Source organism: Mycteria americana, chromosome 9 (assembly GCF_035582795.1).
Source record: "Mycteria americana isolate JAX WOST 10 ecotype Jacksonville Zoo and Gardens chromosome 9, USCA_MyAme_1.0, whole genome shotgun sequence".
Taxonomy (NCBI): Eukaryota; Metazoa; Chordata; class Aves; order Ciconiiformes; family Ciconiidae; genus Mycteria; species Mycteria americana.
Window position 1 is genome coordinate 44,677,168 of NC_134373.1, and position 18,963 is coordinate 44,696,130.

The 18,963-nt window shown below is 37.7% G+C and overlaps 1 protein-coding gene across 12 annotated transcripts in view; it reads right to left on the reverse strand.

The window, feature by feature from the left end:
• BAZ2B (bromodomain adjacent to zinc finger domain 2B) overlaps positions 1-18,963 on the reverse strand; it is a 173,908-nt gene that overhangs the window by 19,555 nt on the left and 135,390 nt on the right. For 7 of the 12 annotated variants that reach the window (XM_075511375.1, XM_075511368.1, XM_075511371.1 and 4 more), the window contains 9 exons: positions 18,832-18,897; positions 18,089-18,133; positions 17,797-17,829; positions 16,539-16,604; positions 9,745-9,885; positions 8,708-8,962; positions 7,721-7,935; positions 6,230-6,304; positions 700-943 (listed from right to left, as the gene is read on the reverse strand). In XM_075511375.1, coding sequence (XP_075367490.1) covers positions 700-943; positions 6,230-6,304; positions 7,721-7,935; positions 8,708-8,962; positions 9,745-9,885; positions 16,539-16,604; positions 17,797-17,829; positions 18,089-18,133; positions 18,832-18,897 — 1,140 coding nt within the window. The remainder of the gene's footprint in view (positions 1-699; positions 944-6,229; positions 6,305-7,720; positions 7,936-8,707; positions 8,963-9,744; positions 9,886-16,538; positions 16,605-17,796; positions 17,830-18,088; positions 18,134-18,831; positions 18,898-18,963) is intronic. The other 5 variants (XM_075511374.1, XM_075511373.1, XM_075511367.1 and 2 more) reach the window with 3 other exon arrangements.

The following is an 18,963-nucleotide window of genomic DNA, read 5'->3' on the forward strand; positions in this document are numbered from 1 at the left end:
TACAGTAAAAAGATGTAACAGAAAATGAGAGGCAAATTCTAAGGCTAAAAAGTTCAAATTTTCTGCTTGTTCAATATACTTGACTAGGAACAACGTAACTGGAAAAAGATACATCTTGAATCTGTCCAAACCAACCCAGATGCATACGAAGGGGAATGCTCATGGCCAAATGTTCGCTGAAAACATTCTTTTACTAGAAGAAATAATTCAGTTTGTGCATGAACACATAAGACTATAGAATTTAATCTTAGTTTCTACGAAGCTTTTTGGATATTCAAATTAATTTCTAAGTGCTTTTCACACAGGAAATAATGGAATCCATCAAAATCTTACCAATCAGGCTTTGGTCAGTGCACACTTGCATTTTATTTCAATGTCTACCAGAAATTGTAGAGCTACTTTAAATTACAAGTTTGCTATAAAAGTTTCAGTGTTAATCTTGCTGATTTTTGTTTGTTTATTATTTTCTTAACTAATAAGTGACCTTTATTCTCCTCTATGATAAAACTACAGTTATGCTCATTTTCTAACAAAGCTGCAGTTCTCTGGATCTGGTATGACCTTTCAGAATTTCAGAGAAATTAAGACAAAGTCAATATAAGTAAGCTGGGGGGAGGGGGGGACGGGACGACACATGACACGGACAACAAGTTTTAACTTACTAGTTAATTGAGTTTCACTATACTTAAAATCCCCCACCTCATCCTCACAAACTTCTGCCTTCTTTCCTTTTTTATCTTCTTTGTCCTCTTCATCCTCATCATCCTCATCTGCTTGATCATCACTGTCGTCATCGTCATCATCATCGTAATCACTGTCCCCCCCCTTTCGCCTGCGTTTGCGGCCTGGTGTTGGTGCTTCCAAAGAGTGCTGCTCCTCTCCTACGTCACCACCTCCTGTAGCATCTCTTTTGCCAGTTTTCTTGGCATGAATGATTCTAAGCCTTGAAACACATGACAAGGGGGGAAATTATGGAGTATTTCTGTAGCATAAACATACCTTTCTTCCTATATGATTGAAAGTAAATCATACATTTTAGATTCAAATTAGCTCTTCTGTTCTAATATGACATTGTATTTTCTCAGTATTTATTACCATTAGTCAACAAGAAAAATTCAGGTTATAAAACCTCTTAAGCCTCTTATTCAGTTCTGAATAGAATTTCTGTTTCTTCCAGGTGAAGTTTATTGCATAACTTTAGAAGAAATGAAACACAGAAGGATTTTCAAAAGTCAGGAAACACAATTAGAACAAAGAACCATTTCAACTTCTTTACCTTTTGTTTTATGCATTTAAGAATATGATCATAAAATACCTGTGTCTGGGCGGGGGAAGGCAAAAATCCTCAGGTGGAAGTACGAAATTATTTACATTTGCATGGCAATAGCAAGGGTGGTTTAAAATATATTTTATTCCTTTTTTTTTTTCCCCAGATTTTTATGCATTTTTTAATTTATTATATATTATTTGACTTCAGTCCTTTGGCTGATCTTTTTATTCTAGGACGTACTTTCTCTCCTGAGAAATCTTAGCTACCTAAACTACTAGGAGATTACTCAATCAAACTCTCATTTTTCCTTTTATGAAAGAAAAGGGAAACTTACATACCAGTAATTATGGTTGTAGTAGACCTTCTTCTTCTATAAAAACCCTATAAGACAAGATTCCACACAGCAAAAATTATAGTTCCACCTATCAGGGAGCTAGCAGGCAAACATGCTGAATCACAGGAGGTATAAATAGCCAGGCCTAACCAGTCACTTATAATGCAGACCAAAAATGCAACTGACTTAGAAGAGATTCATAAACACGTGTAGAAAAGACAAAGATTTTTGTAAGAGATGATCGGAAGAAGGTAGGATGGGAAAAGTAGAACGGTAACGACAAACACAATTACCAGCACGTAATTTTTCCTTGTCGTACTTCTCTCTCTTCCCATCCTACAAAACAATATTCCATACAGCAAGTAGCTACAAGTATGATGAGTGTTGTAGAAGTACTGGCTTCTGGGCATACTGACAAATACAGCAGCCTTCTAAAATGCTGATAAACAAAGCCAGTACTCAACAGCACAGATTTAAATGAAGCTGTCACTGCTCAATTGGTAACAGCACTTTTTAAAAAGACCGCTAGCAAGAAATCATCAAGGGGACTTCTGTTTGCTTGAAAACAGTTGCGCTTTGGTTTTTTGGTGTGTGGGTTGTTTTTTGTCTTTTTGGGTGGTTCTGTTTTTTTGTTTTGTTTTGTTTTTTAATGCAGTGATTAATCCTCTGGAGAATTCAGAAAGTTTTACACTTTTATTTTTCCAATACAAATGGATTTCTAGCTATTTTAGGGATTTAAAATATTTTTTGTTAAAAAAAAATTTCTCAAGCCTTCCAGTGAATTTGGAAGCAAGTAACATTTTCAGGTCTGGTGCAAAAAGCATTAGTCTCATTGAGTATCAATACTACTCAGGCTTCCCCTGAGTTAAGATTTTTAGAAAAAAAAGTTCCTTTTTACAAGGATAACTTCAAACCATCAAGTCCTCTTCATCTGGACTAGAAATTCCTGCCTATACACAGGAATTAACTATCAAACAAAGCCACTAGTCAATGATTGGATTGACTGCTGCATGACTGGACAATTTTAGAGACAAATTAGACCAAGATAACCTTGAAGACAATTCAATAATAAAGGTGGCAGGTGGAAGTTCAATGGCCAGCAAACATGTCTTTCATATACCTAAAAGAAACTAGAAGAAGCAAAAAAGGCTACTTTTGCTGAAAGCAAAAATAGAGATATAATGCTGTCAAGCACTATAGGAAGCCTCCATGACACTACAAATTATAAGGATGGAAATGAATCAAAGATTCATTTAAAAGATTTAATAGCACCATAAGCATAAGAAGGCAGCAGTCTGTATCCAAAGTAGCGTAGACGCAGAAACCAATAAGAGCATAACTTAAAAAATGTTCAGATATTACAAGAGGTTGCAAAATTTTCCTGCTGCTACCTAGACATATGGCTCACTGAGAGAAGAAAACCTTCACTCAGAAAACTGTTCCAACTTCCTCACTTTCACATATATACCAAAACGATATCTGCAATTGTTGAGAGAATTATAAAGTCTGTTGGCCTATAAAAAGAGTGGGTGGCCCATCAGATAGTAAGATGTGTGACTTAAGCCTGCCCTAATCTAATCTGTAACGTTTACTACATCATAGAATGAAAATTCACCTTTTGACTTAATTTTCATGCCTTCCTCATAATTTTTGCACATAAATATTAAGTAGTAGCAAGGCAAAGAAATTCTAAACATTGCACTTCTACCGCACGTTTAACATACTTCAGCTTGGGTCTCAAAAAATGAAAGTTTCCCAAATCAGCATTACCTCCTCCTACCCAAACTCAGGGTGTAACTTCTCCCCCCATGTAACACTGCTTTTGTTATACCATCATCATTTACAGTTGAGATGGCCTCACTGAAAAGAAATTAACTTACAAGGAGTATGCCATAATACTGGCATGTTAAAAAGAACATTGTTGCAGTGAAAAACCTTGTTCTGCAGTATTTCAAGTCTTGTAAAGAAGCAGGTATTACCTAATCCTTCAGGTAGCTATGTTTCATTTTTATTGCCTTTTATATTGCTCAAGCTACAAAAGAGATGCCAAGGAGAAGACACATAATGGAAAAGGAGACACTGAGATTATGATTATCTAGTTAAAAAATAGCTTAATCATCTGAGGTGAGACATTATTCTGACTATAGTTGTGATACAGAAAGCACAAAGAAAGATGAATTGATTGTATGAGACAGGTGCGCCTTTACAAAAATGGTGATTAGTACCAAGATTCACATCTAAATATGTTAGAGAAGGAATTAGATGCAACCTCTCACTGACCAGCAGCCCAGCAGAAACAGTCCAGGCAGCTCAGAATTCAGTTTCCAACCATATATATTATATTTATTCAAGGAATTTTGTTCAGTATCTTGGGGGGGGGGGGGGGGGGGATTCCTATAGGCTTTTACACAATGATTCCTTTTTCCCACCTGGGATTTTAATGTTGATTTTTTTGTATCTTACAAACATAGGTTTTCTTTTTTTTTTTTTTCGCCCCCCCCCCCCCCCCTCCCCCGGCCCCAATATCCAGTTGAGCAGCTAATCTCATAAAAAGTGAGAGCGTAAGCACCAAAAAAAAAAAAAAAGAAAAAAAAAAGAAAAAAAAAAGAAAAAAAAAGAAAAAAAAAGAAAAAAAAAAGAAAAAAAAAAGAAAATCACTTAGTGAAAACATCTGATACAGGTAGAATCTTTTCTCATCCCACTTGGATATACTTCAAGACAGTCTGGACATAGCAGTATTAAGTTTTACCACAACAAACACTAGCACACCAGGCTGAGATGAAATAAACCTGTTCCTCAGCATCCATTATTCTACCACTATACACTTCCCACCCATGACGGGCTGTGTTGAGGGTCATGTAAAGGCCTGTATGCATATGAAAAGAGTACACATCCGTTGATCACATGGCGAGTAATCAAGAAACCAGATATTCCTACGCAAAACTGTTTGGGACTCGGATGCTTAAAAACTAGACTGAGCTTTGAAATGGATGGGGAAGATAACATGCATAAGAATGAAGTCTGGAAGCAGAAAAAAAGACCAAACAGAAGACTGAAATGGACAGATTTCTTTTCAGAGAAGCCCCAGAACAGTTCTAAGAGTTTATGAAAAACACCAACTGACATAAAGAAGAAAACATTGTTTAAAATTTATCAAATAAGGCTCTTCTAAAAAGCTTCTTAGAGTTCATCAGAAAAACAGTGGAAAATCCAAAGAGTTTGAACCAAAGATGAGGGAGATTAATCAAGTCCAGTGAATTCAAAGAAGAGGAAGAATGATGTTTCTGAGCACTCCCGTGATACTTACACTCAAAAATAGGGACAGCACTACTGGAACCTGAAATCCACACATGAGGGGAAAACACAAGAAACAGCGAAATGACTGTAGAAAGGAAGAGGGGCTTGGGACTTCAGGGTATTGGGCCCACTATTTGAAAGGGAAGAAAAGAGAGATCATGAGCAAAAAGGAGGATCCTACATCTACAAGTACTTACAGTTTGATGGAGGGAGAGAAAGACTAAGCAGTCCCTAAGGAGACAAGGACAGGTAAGGGTCCCATTTCACTAAGGGACAGTTGGCTACATCAGAACTTCAGAAACACTTTTTAAACTGTATCTCATAGAGGGGATACAGATGAAGACAGGAAAAGGTATTTGGATTGTCCTAAAAGATAAAATATATTAACCCTGTGCAGACTGGGATCTGCAGTATTAGTAGATAATTTCTTTTTATTGGTCTAATTTTTTCCTCTACCTCCCTCTTTGTCCTTCTTCTTTACTTCTTTCCTTCTTCCTTCTGAGATACATTAAAGGGAAAAAAGGGAGACACAAGATTAGAAATACAAGTACCTAAAGCAAGGACTAAGAAAGGATTCACCATTCCTAGTAAGAGGCAAAGATGACTAAGAAAAAAAAAGAACGCAGAGTCTGGCTTTGTATTTTTACCCCCTGTGATTCATTAACTTTATGCCTTCTAGCTTCCGGGCAGCTGGAGCCATTATGCTTGCTGTATGGAATTTTGTCTTGTAGAATGGGAGAACAGCAATTATGAAACTGACAACCCTTGAAAAGTTCCAATTTTGCCTTAAATATAAAAAATAACTCCAAGTTTGCATTCTACATATGATCCCTAGCTACAGGGAACAACGCAACATTGACAAATGGGAAACACTAAGATAACGTAACATAAATTAGCAAAATTCAATTGGTAATTGTTGTATGAAAATCATGTCTTCTTAAAACGCCTTTCAGAATGAACACTGGTAATTATGGTAGGTCCAAAGAAACTTTGATAATGTCAAAAGCGATTTGACAGCTCCTGTAACATTCCAATGAAAAAATTTTTTTACTTTCTTCCAAAGAATACAAAATGGACTTGACTTTGCTCCAATTTTGAGGGACACTAACCCTCTGAACTTAATGCATCTTTAGTAGACTGCAAAAGACTGGTGCTGCGCCATTCTAAATCCACATCCATGTTAATTAAGCAGTTCAGTTACTAACTTCTTGGTAAACCTGTAATTGCATCAGCCAATTTTGTCCTTAGAACCAATTGCCTATATAGCAGCATATCTGAGCAAATGCAAAAAAGCAATATATTGTAATATTTAAGGAAAAGAAACTTACTTCCGAAGTTTGCCTTCAACCATCCATTTGTCTCTCCTTAAGTTTGACATATAATCAATGTTTTTATCAATTTCACTGTCAAAGACAAAATACTCCATTAAATGTGAACTTACATATCTTTTTCTGACAGACACAGATATGTTGTCTCAACTAACTTGGAGAAATATTTAAAATTCAAAAAGAATAATTTTAAAGCTGGGAAATTCCAATACTAGGAATGCCAACGTAGCATACTGCTCTACCTATGTCACACAGTCTTTATTTACGTGATACTGCGTATCACGTAAGATTTCTTTGCATAAGAAGAATGTCATTCAAAGAATTTGACATTTCTTTCCATAGTTCGAATTCAATGTCAAGCCTCCAGATGCATTTGCCACAAAACATCTAGCCCTGCACTGAAAACAAAGTTATCAGTGGTACATCTATGGTATTCTAACTAGGACACACGTGACCTACAAACTAACGTTCACTTTTCACTGCAGAAATTGAAGAACCAAAAAAGTGTTTCAGTACAGTGACCATCTGCAAGCCCACTTCTGAGACATCCCAGCCTCAACAATTTAGCAGGTTATAGTTGTTTCTATGATGAAAATATAGAAACTCAACTTCTGAATGATCATTTCTACAAATCTGACTTAACAGTTGGTCATCCGCAATACGATAAACTTTCTTACTATGATGAATTTGGTTAATACACGTGAACTCTCTTACACAGTACATGCACAGCACTTGCACTGCCCACTCCTGCTATTTTCAGCTTTGGAAAAAACGAAGCATCTCTTTCATTCTTGCCTTACACAACCCTGATTCACTTTTGCAGCACTGTATACCAAAAGCAGCAGAATTCACCAGGAAACAAAACAGCACGCAATTAGGTGATAAAAGACTTCACCACAGCAAGTAAGTACACGGAGGTATAGGTATCCCAAAGACTGGCATTTCCTAAGTTTTTATTGCACATTGTTGGGTTTTAAAATGTTGTTTAACATAGGGGTTTTTTTTAATTATGAAATGCTATACAATACTGATCCAAATGAAGTACACACTTTCTTGAATTACTACCATGATAAATCAGGCTTGCCACCTCAGCTTACAACAACACCCTAGGTAAAGTATTTGGACAAAAGAGGTCTTAAAAAACAAAAGGAAAAAAGGGAAAACAGAAGAGTTGTGTAAGGCGCCTGCAGTACTTTAAATTATTCCCTAGAATACCTAGTATGTTTCTTAGGAATCAACCTCATCTTTTACTCCAAAAACACCTGGGAGAAATTTTGGTGCAAGCTTTGAAAACAAACTTACAGACCAAACATGGAGAAGTTCTACTCCTCCATTATATCAAAAGTACATAAAGGTAAGAAGCAGTAACATAGCAAATTTCAGCTTTCATTGTAAGAACAACAAGAATCCTTCTGTAACAGGACACAGTGTATACAGTATTTTTGAACTATAATATTTTATTTTTACAGACCTGTTTGGGAAAAATCTTACCTTACTACACTTTTGCTGCATGCTAACTCATTGACAAGAAAAGCAAGTACTGATGCTTTCTGAGCTGGAGTATGTGCCTGAAAAGCTTTTGTCTTCAAGCTCTCTGTCAGCTCAGTTTGCCCACAGTGAGCCTCCATGAATATCTGCAGAATCTCGGACACATTATCTCGATTGATACCAACATTCAGTAAGTGTTCCCCAAGAATAGTTTTAGCCTAAAAAGAATAAAGACATTTTGAACAATCACGTTTAAAAATATTATTTTCCTCTGTAGGCTATAATACTGTTTATAAAACAGTGGGGTGGGTTTGTTTGCATTTTTACATAAGGACTTTAATCAGGTTTCTTCTTTAAAACTATTCAAATGTAAAACTTGAATAGAGTAACAAATTAGAATGTCTTCACATCTAAGTTTTTAAGAGCAAAGGGAATATTAATATTAATGAAATAGGTTAAATGAAAAAAGACATGGTCCAACTGGAACTTGATGAATACTGTTTTGTACAATCATGCTATGTAGAATTCTAGAGGAGAAAAGAGCTATGTTGGCTTGAAAAAGAAGGATAGTAAGAAAGAGAATCATGAATGAATCAGAGTTTTGACGAAGTGACATAGAAAGCAGACTTTGGAGACAGAAACGGCAAGATTCACTGAGAGTATAACACAAGGATAAGAAGGGGGGGGGAGAAAGGAGTTAAAAGATGTGGCCACAGATGACAGTGCCCTACAAGAGGTCCAAATAAAAATGGGGGAGGGTAGAGAAAATGCCCAGAAATATATCACTTCTGGAAAATGGGAAGGCTGACAGGGCACAGAAAGTCTTTGAGTAACATTAGAATAGCGACACCAAAGAGAAGAATTAGGAAAGAGATGGAAATGGTAATCTAAATCAGAGAGGTGTCAAAGATGCATTAGGAAGAATGCATTCATAAATATAAAGTGTGTACTATGGATTTCCCGCCCCCCTCCCCCCCCTTTTTTTTTTACCTTGTATCCTGTAACAAGTCCTGGATCACAAACAACTGCAGAGACAAGCTTTACAAGCAAGTCTTGTACTTCTCCCATGCTGTCCCCTATGTTTAGCAAACCCTCCTGAAGAACGCTGAGGGAAGGGACATCCACATTCACATCAAAGCCAAGAACTTTACCAAAGTTACGCAGGAACTGCACTACCATGAGACAATCTGAAAATGTGCTTCCTTTGAGAACAAGGCCTGGGATGCGAGGTAACTCTGGCAAAGGCTGAAAAGGAAAGAAAAACAATGAAAGATTCAGTAGTATACTTCCAAAGAAAACTTTTTTAGTACTAGCTAGGGAAATTGGCTGATACTTCCATATGACCTACAGCATGACAATGCTAGAAGGTAAACGCTATAGAGAAGCTGCTCCCTGCATGCCATCCAGTAATTTAATTTAAAGCTGAAGCACATTTACCTTTTTACACATTATAGGAGGCAAGAGATTAATAAATACTTAACTTTTTTGGCAGGAGACGCTCTCAGGCTCTATTCTGAGCCAAAATACCATAAAAGGTGGTGTAAAAATATTTCGTGGACATAGGGAGGGGAATTCTCTGGAACAGAGAGGGCTTGAACCAGAGGTATGTCAAGTCCTGAAGGACAAGAACTAAGAACACAGAAGACTGGGAGAGTAATCTTTTTGAGTAACAGCTTAGAATAGCTGCACATATGAGAAAAGCTCTATCTAGTGCCTGTGTACTACTGAGGCATGACGCATATTCCTGCTGTAAAAATAACTCAGAATAATCGATTTTTTTTTGAAGCAATCGTGCAAGTGCTTTTTGGGAAGCAGGCCACTTTTAGACAAAATGCTTTTAATTAACTAAACATATGCTACTTTAGTGTTTGTAGTATCTTGTATTTGTATATATTTCAAATAGCTATCTAATTATCTAGACCAAAACTTGAATGCTTTGGGAGTGGCTGCAAGAAAAAAAGTTATTGTCACAATGGCAAAATACAGGAACAAGAAGCAAGAAAATAAGTTTACATTATTATGATTACCTTCTGGTCTGCTAAGCACATATCTTCATTAGGCTTCTTTAGCTCCTTTGCCATTTCTAATTCCAATCTTCGCTGTTCCAGTTTACGTTCTTTATTTAACCTTTTTTCATCGCGTTTCTCTTGCTTTAACCGCTCTTTTTCCTTAAATAGAATTAAAAGGGCAGAAAATAAAACCCACGTATTATACTTACAATGGAACAATCTAAGAATTTGAAAAGCACTACTTACACAATCTTAATAATTACCACAGCAATTAAGGAACCTGCATTCAAGTAAAGGGAAGGGGAAAACTACAGAAATAGAACAAAATCATCGAATTTGTGAGCAAATCTAAGATTCACTTTGTTTCTCTCCTGTCCACATGGAAATGGGTATTATATTTACACTGAAAGATTCTTTGGAGTACCATTTCAGAAAGATGACCGAGTGAAAATATGGTAAAGAACTGCCATACACGCAAGGCATCTGATCTTAAAGGCCCCACTTACACACTAATCCCATCAATATGCATCTCCTAAAGCAGAGACAACTCAAGGAAGCAGTAGCTGGGAAGACCTCTCTGGACAACACATGGTTTAAAAATTCCCATGATACATAAACTGGATATGAATAGCTTATAAAACACAACCAATCTTTTCAATACACACAGCTTCTGCCCTTGAATTACCATGCACTTAGCATGCAATCTGAAAATTGAACAGTCATTAATATCTCACTCTGTACAACAAGAACACAGGGATAATCAAGTGAAAAGCCAAGCATCTATCATTTTTCTCTTCCAACACTCTCTACATTGATGTCACACAGAATACTATACTAACTATATCTCTCTAACCTGCTAAGACTGAGTCTGAATTTGGAGCTCCAATTGCCTTTCCCATCCCTGACTCCAGGGGTTCTGCTGTCAAATGCCCAGCATTGATATGCTGGGCTGCCTACACAATTCATTACATACCTCTGTGCAGCCGATATCGAATGCAAAATATTGAGTAAGAAACCATGTATGGAATCTGCCATATATCAATGCTACCTCTTTAGATCACAGAACTGCGTGCATATGTCTGCGTGTGTCATGACCTAAGAACCTCATACAATATAAACGTGAAGACACTATACATGCTTTTCACCTGTGGACACAGAAGGGCTAAAAAACCAAGCTAAGCTGATTCTTATTATCCAGAATCACTTCCCATTATCCTGTCAGTTTAAGAGGTCATTCTAGTCTCTTCAGTTTACTACCACCAAATTTTGCATAAATGAGAGTATGGGTTATAACTTTAAGTCAGGACTCGGCTGCATTTGTAGAACGGCATTAACTGCTGACTTTGCTGTATAGTTCTGTCAGGCCCCATGACTTTTTATTCTTTCTTTTGATTCTATACTGAATATTACTAGACCACTGTTGCTAACTGTGGCTAAACACTATGACTGCACAGAGCAGTTGACAGTGACCTCTACTACTCTTCAGTGGATTTTAGGCAAGATAGAGTTCGGAGTTGGACACAAAGAACATGTTTGGACCAGAAATCTTACACTGGCAGAAAAAAAGCAGTCACATACAGAACCCCTGACTTGTTTTTTTAAATGGTTCATTGCCTTTTAACTTAACCTATGTCGAGGTCTCAAAGCCAACTGGCATTTCCTACAACTTGTTTTTGACAACTAGAAACATTCTATGTCAGAAGAAAACAGGAGAAGTACATACGGATATTTAAGTGGCAACATATTAATTTGCAGTTATGATTAAAAATGCAAACCTTAACCATGTGAAGTTTCATGAATGTATTTAGAGATTACTTTTACTGGCTGCAATAAACATTTACTATTCCATTTCTATTAGAGTAAGAATATAAATACAGCAGTGAATCAGACTATACAACCATTTAGCCTGGCATCCTGATTTCCAACAGTGGATCAGGTGCTTAGGGTATCACCTTCCCCTACTCAGTGCTGATCAGACTGTATCTGGAAGAGTGTCCAGTTTTGAGCCCTCCACCTCAAAAAGGATGTGGAGAGCATGAGGAGGGTAACGCTTTTTTTAAAATGGAACATACTGTTTTTTTGAAATCCGATCTATCCCTTTATTTACAGCTGCTGTGGAAAAACCATCTTCAGAATATTCAGCTCTTAGTAGCTTTATTTGCACAATTGTAACTGACACCACTTACCAGAATGATATAGGTCAGAAACAGATGCCTGATTTTAGTTCATGAAAATATTATCAATAAAACTGCCATTATTTTCTTTTCCAGTTTGTATTACGGGATACTACTAGGAAGATCAGAAACAACTTTAACTTTTTAACAAAGAGGAATCATAGAATCAGAGTATCTCGAGTTGGAAGGGACCCATAAGGATCATCAAGTCCAACTCCCTGCTCCTCGCAGGACTACCTACAACTAAACCCTATGACTAAGAGCCTATGATCCAGAGGATCCTTGAACTCTGACAGGTTCAGTGCCATAACCACTTCCCTGGGGAGCCTGTTCCAGTGATTGACCACCCTCCCAGTGAAGAGCCTTTTCCTCATGTCCAATCTGAACTTCCTCTCATGCAGCTTCATTCCATTTCCTTGTCTTCTATCGTTCGTCACCAGAGAGAGATCAGCACCTCCCTCTCCGCTGCCCACCTTGAGGAACATGTAGACTGCGACGAGATCCCCCCTCAGCCTTCTCCAAGCTGAACAAACCAAGCGACCTCAGCCGCTCCTCATAAGTAATGCCCTCGAGACCCTTCACCATCTTGGTCGTCCTCCTCTGGACACACTCCCATAGTTTGATGTCCTTCTTATATTGAGGAGCCCAAAACTGCACACAGTACTCGAGGTGGGGCCGCACCAGTGCAGAGTAGAGTGGGACAATCACGCCCCTTGACCGGCTAGCAATGCTGTGCTTGATGCACCCCAGAGCACGGTTGGCTCTTTTGACTGCCAGGGCACACTGCTGACTCATATTCAACTTGCCACCAATCCAAACCCCCCGATCTCTTTCTGCTGGGCTGCTCTCCAGCCTCTCGTCTCCCAGTTTGTATGTATAACCAGGATTGCCTCGTCCCAGGTGGAGAACCCGACACTTCTCTTGTTAAATTTCATATGGTTGGTGATTGCCCAGCTCTCTAGTCTGTCCAGATCTCTCTGTAAGGCCTATCTACCCTCGAGAGAGTCCACAGCTCCTCCTAGTTTAGTGTCATCGGCAAACTTACTTAATGTACATTCGACTCGTGCATCCAGATCATTTATAAAAACATTAAAGAGCACTGGCCCTAAAATTGAGCCCTGGGGAATCCCACTGGTGACTGGCTGCCAGCCTGATGTGACCCCATTTATTAAAACTCTTTGAGCCTGACCTGTCAGCCAATTGTTCACCCAAAGTATTATGCACTTGTCTAGCTGTATGCTGAACATGTTGTCCAGAAGGATACTGTGAGAGTCAGTATCAAAAGCTTTGCTAAAATAAAAAAAATAAAAAACCCACGCACATCTACTGGCTTCCCTTGGTCAACTAGATGGGTCATAAAAGGAAATTAAGTTGGTTAAGCAGGACTTTCCACTCATGAACCCGTGCTGGCTATGACCAACAACTGCATTGTCTCTCAAGTGTTTTTCAGTAACTCCCAGAATAACCTTCTCCATAATTTTACCAGATACTGAAGTGAGACTGACAGGCCTGTAATTACTAGTGTCTTCCTGCTTTCCCTTCTTGAAAACTGGGACAACATTTGCCAGCTTCCACTCGACTAGGACCCCTCCAGATTCCCAAGATCATTGAAAATAAGGGAGAGAGGTCCCACAATAACATCAGCCAGCTCCTTCAGTACCCTGGGATGAATCGCATCGGGCCCCATAGCCTTATGTGCATTCAGCTGGAGCAGCAAGTCTCCAACATGTTCAGAGTCAGCTGGGAGTTTACCATCCCCCCCCAGTCACGGTCTTCCAACACAGGGCTCCGGGGGTCCCAGAGCCCATCATCAGTGTTAAAGACAAAGGCAAAGAAGGCATTAAATGTCTCTGTTTCTTCTATGTCCCTATTTGTGAGGTGACCGACCTCATCAAGTAACGAACCAATGTTATCTCTGATCCTCCTTTTGCTGTTAACATATTTTAAAAAAGCCCTTTTTGTTGTCCTTCACAGTACCAGCCAGATTGAACTCTAATGGAGCTTTGGCCGCATGAATTTTCTCCCTACAGTTATGAACAGCATCCTAATAGTTCTCCCATGTTGCCTGTCCTTGCTTCCAATGTCCATACACTTTCCTTTTCCGCCTAAGTTCTAGAAGATGATCCCCAGACAGCCAAGCGGCCTTCTTTCCCACTTGCTTGACTTCCCACACTTTGGAATTGCCCACTCCTGCACTCTTTAAGAGATGGCTCTTAAAAAGTGACCAGCATTCATGGACCCCAATACCTTCAAAAGCAGATTCTCAGGGGATCTTACTAAATAGTTCCTTCAGCAGCCCGAAGTCTCCCCACATCCAGGGTCGAAGTTTTGCTGGCGGTTTTTCTCCTGTCACCAATGATTTGAAACTCAACTACTTGGTGATCACTGTGACCAAGACAGCCACCAATCACCCCTTCACCCATGAGTCCCTCTCTGTTTACAAACAAGAAATCTAGGAGGGCACCTTTCCTAGCCAGCTTAAGAGCTAACCCCAAAAATCTTCCTTGCACTGAAGTATTATTTAATTTTTCTTTGTTTTGGTCTGTCACTTTCATTTAAATTTACGAACATATCCAAGAGAAAAGTTTTAACAATTTCTTTGACAACTAGATTCTGTAATGATGGTTATTTTACTTCAATCTCTTAGCTATCTGTACTTTATTTATAAAAGTCTCAGGATACAGAGATAGAAGTCGTCTCAGGATATAGAGAAATATATAAAAGTAAAATAAAAGAAGTTAGCAATTATGTCTTAGCATTGATAGTCCCCCTTAAGATATCAGGGTTAAAACTGAAGACAGCCTCAGGATTAAGATATAAATTAGTTTATCATGGTCTAATAAAAGTTTCATCAATCGTACTGTACAGCTCTGGTTTTATCATCAACAATGCTATTCTATCACGTACTTTTTTTTAGATAATTTTTTTTTTTAAACCATCTACAGTGCAACATGAACTACAGTATTATTTCAAACCAATTAAGCTAAAAAAGTTTGAGTTGTTTTAGCTAGTAACATTTCATCTACTGTAGTGTAACCTGAATAAGCAGGATGTGGTATTCCTGTAAGAGAGGCTTTTACTCAAGCTACCTCAGTCATGAACATAAGCAATATGGTTACAACTGCTTTTCAAGGCAAAGCTAAAGACTTTTCCCTCATTTCCTTCTGCAACTTCCTAATGAAATTGAGACCTGTCAACTGGTTATAAGAACAAGTTCTATTACAAAAACACTACTACATTAGCTTAAGAGCAGGGAAACTTCAGTGTCTTTCATGCAACAGTATGGCTAAAGAGTAAAATTTAACTAGTTAAAGGCCCAGTTAGTCAACTCAATGAAAATATCTTGATGGATTTTGGGTTAGGTTGTGCTGATACGGACTACCAGTGTTTCTTGAATATTTTTCCCCTTCTAAGTAAAGTATCCAGAAAAATATTTCCATTTTGCAGTACTTTAAAAGTACTTTAAAAGGAATAGTTTAATTCAGTTGCCCAACAAACACCAGTTTAATAGCACAGAATATGTATTTAATCTTTAGCATTAATCCTCATTAATAAGCAAGTGTTATTAGGTCCTTTTGTGATTGATATACTAGATTTATATAAATGAAAGCAGTCATCAGAATAAGAAGCACTCATCATAAGCAAAGGGCAGCTATTTTGAAAATAGTCTTATTTTCAGAAACAAAACAGAACAAAAAAGCTATATGTTTAGATGATCAGCATCAAAAGAAGCCTGAAATTTTGGAAAGTGGAATCAACCAGTTTTTTGTTATCAGCTTGATGTCACTGTGTTCAAAAAAGAAAACAAGTTAAATAACTAGATTCAGAGATGGACAAAGTAAAATGATTGTACACAAAATGACAAATACACATTTAGGACTTTAGGCGTCTCTATCTCTTGGTTCAGAATTTCTGACATTTTTACTAAAACAAAAGGAGAAATGAAGCATCTATTTTCTGTAGCGCAGCAGTACTTTCTACTGAAGGAGAAAAAAAATAAAATTATTAAGGCATAATAATCCTATTTGCTTGGTTTTGTCATGGTTCAAATCCAGAATCATCTACAAAAATCGCAAGTTCCAAGAAGCCTGGACTGGAATAAGATACGTGTTTTTACCCCTGGATAAGTATTGAGGAAAACCTGTTCAGCAACTCTGACAAGTCCTTACTCTTCTTATACACATGAACAACATGAAGAAGAGAAAATAAAACTTCCTTTCCAGGAAATACTAAGGACTCTGAAGTGACTGTGCAATTATTGGCTTCTTGTTCAGAATCACTGAGGATGGAAGGGACCTCTTGAAATCATCCAGTCCCCATCCCTGTGGGTGTCCTCTCCCCGCCATCCCCCCCCGCCCCCGCCCCCCCCCAGTAGTATCAGCTACAGCAGGCTGCAACTCCACAACCTACCTGGCCAATCTGTGCCAGCGTTCAACCATCACTCTCAAAGTAAAAAAGTTTTTCTTAAGTTTAAACAGAATTTCCTGTATTTCAGTTTGTGCCTATTGCTTCTTGTCCTGCCACTGCCATGTATACAAATGAAATTATACATACTGTTACATCAAAGACACCACTGTTCTACAGATCACTACAGAATGAAATCATGAAAACGTCGAACTTTCAGAGGTTAATACTCACTTCTGCTTTTTTACGTGCTTCCATGGCTTTCATAAGCATCATATGTTGTCTTCTCCTTTCTCGTTCCTATTGAAGCAGGTAAGATTAGAACAAAACTAATCCACATTTTCAAACCAGTAAAAAAGCTGAGTAACAAATTTAGCATTAATAGACAAGTCACAGTAAATACTAAATATAGGACAAGAATGGCCAAGTCTGTGCATGTTTTAGTTCAGGTTTAGAAAGCAAATACAAGAACAATCAAAAGCAAAAAGGTAAAGCAATGAACATGGAGACAGTGTAAAAAAGAAGCATACAGATTTACTTATGGTCAGTTGTGATGCTCCTTCATAAGCTGGCAGAACAAAAAGCATAATGGTTGGCTGGAACAGGTCAGTTACCTTACATCTGCTATTACGGAACTTGCAATTTACTCCTCCAATAGCCAATTCAGCAGAAATATTAAACTGGTCGTTTTCAAACATTGCAAATACATTTTTTTAACCAAGCAACAAATTAATATGATTAATTTTCTCAGCTCTAGATCAGTTTTAATCAAGATAGCGGTGGCGCATATACGTATGCAACGACACTTGCATTTACTGATGCCTGTCCCTCAATAAATTATGTCAGTAACTTCAAATGCATTACGGAGCTGTATTCTAGAGCATTAAGGATGGGGGTTTTGCCTTAAAAGCTGTAGAGTAAATCTTGGCCCCAGTAAAGGCTATGGGAATTCTATCATCTAATTCCGTGAGGCTAGGATTACATTCTAACGTTTCATTGTATACTTGTAACACTATGTATTTACCACTGACTGAAAGCTTATTTCCTCAGTACCTTACAAACTTAGGAAAGACATCATCCTGATTTCTAAAATAGGTGAATTCAAATTGTATTTAAAATGTCTGGATTCATTCCCAGTGAATGGGACAAGGCTTGCAAAAATTATCCAAGTGGCTACCTCTTAACTTTGCACTAATTAATCCCTGACTTTATACAGTAGTCCAGTTTCTATTGGGACATCAGTAACATAGATTTCTGGTTAAAAACCTCATTTATTTATTGCCATGTTCAATTTACACACATGTTCAAGACATGTCTTTTTTTTCTTTTCCTTAACAGACAAGACAAGCAGATGTATGCAATGCACTGTGCTGTAAAGCCATGCAGCAGTATGTAATATGACAGCAGCCAGTGCTACATTTTATGCATTGCTATGACAACCATATCACAACCAAATCACAATGCGGTGTTAGATGTACAAAAATAAACATACCCATACCATATCTAGTCTATGCCTCTCCAACTCCTGGTAGAAAGAGTTGGCACAACATTATGAAACAGAAATCACAAAGTCATAAAACCACTTTATAATCCCCCAAAAGACCCCAATACCAAAGTAAAGCAACAAATCATAAGGATGAAAGAAAATTTGTGCAGGAATCAAACCCAGAAATTTAAAAAGGGCATATTTTGAAGATTCCACCACCCCCCCACCCCCTCCTATAGCTTAAGTAGTAGTTCACAATTGGCATTCTGTCTGTTTGGTCAACTGAATGCATACCAACCTGGTGTTTCAGAAGAACAGCTTGCTGCCTTCGCATCTCTTTTTCCTTAAACAAAAGAACAAAAATGTATTTAAAATATCTATCAAAATTTACTTACGAAGTTGTACATTTTTGCCACACTAAAACAGCACACCTGAATTAAATTCTTACTTCCCCACCCCCCATAAACTGACCACAGAGAAGTATATATAGTATACATGGCAGCAAGTCTATTGAGTTGGGAGTTCCATACACCCCATAAAATACACCAAGAATGCCAAAGCAGTAATAGAAGTACATATATAAAACTGTGTTTTCCGACGTTTGTAAAAGAGTTCTGTAGTCTTGTATATATACAGCCTAGAAAATACTACGCTTGTTGAGAAGCAACCAAGTTTTTTGATAGTGTGCTTAAAAGAATATTGTGAATAATGTTACTGCACAAGCTTTTTAAGTTATGCAAACCAAGCGTCATGTAAGCAGAAATGGTAATAGCACAAAAAAAAAATTACTGTCTCTCTATATATTCACGTGTGTATGTATGAACGTATGTATGTGTGTGTTTGTATATGTCACACATACACAAACTTCTCTCTGTGTATGCTTCATATATTTATATAAAGATACGTACACGTTATTCATATGCCATCTCTATTCACAGTTTCATTATCCATGAATATTCTTCCAAATTTACTGCTTTTATACATCAAAATACATTATGCACAATAACACAGTTCTTGTTTTTGGAGCTCCTCTAAACTAACCTTTATTCGTTTTTCGGCCTCCAATAATTTGGCATTTGCTGCTTCTTCCTTCTTTTTCTTTTTTGCCTGTGCATGCAAAACAGGTCACACAACAGCACCATCACAACTTGAAAATAATCTGACTAGAAATAA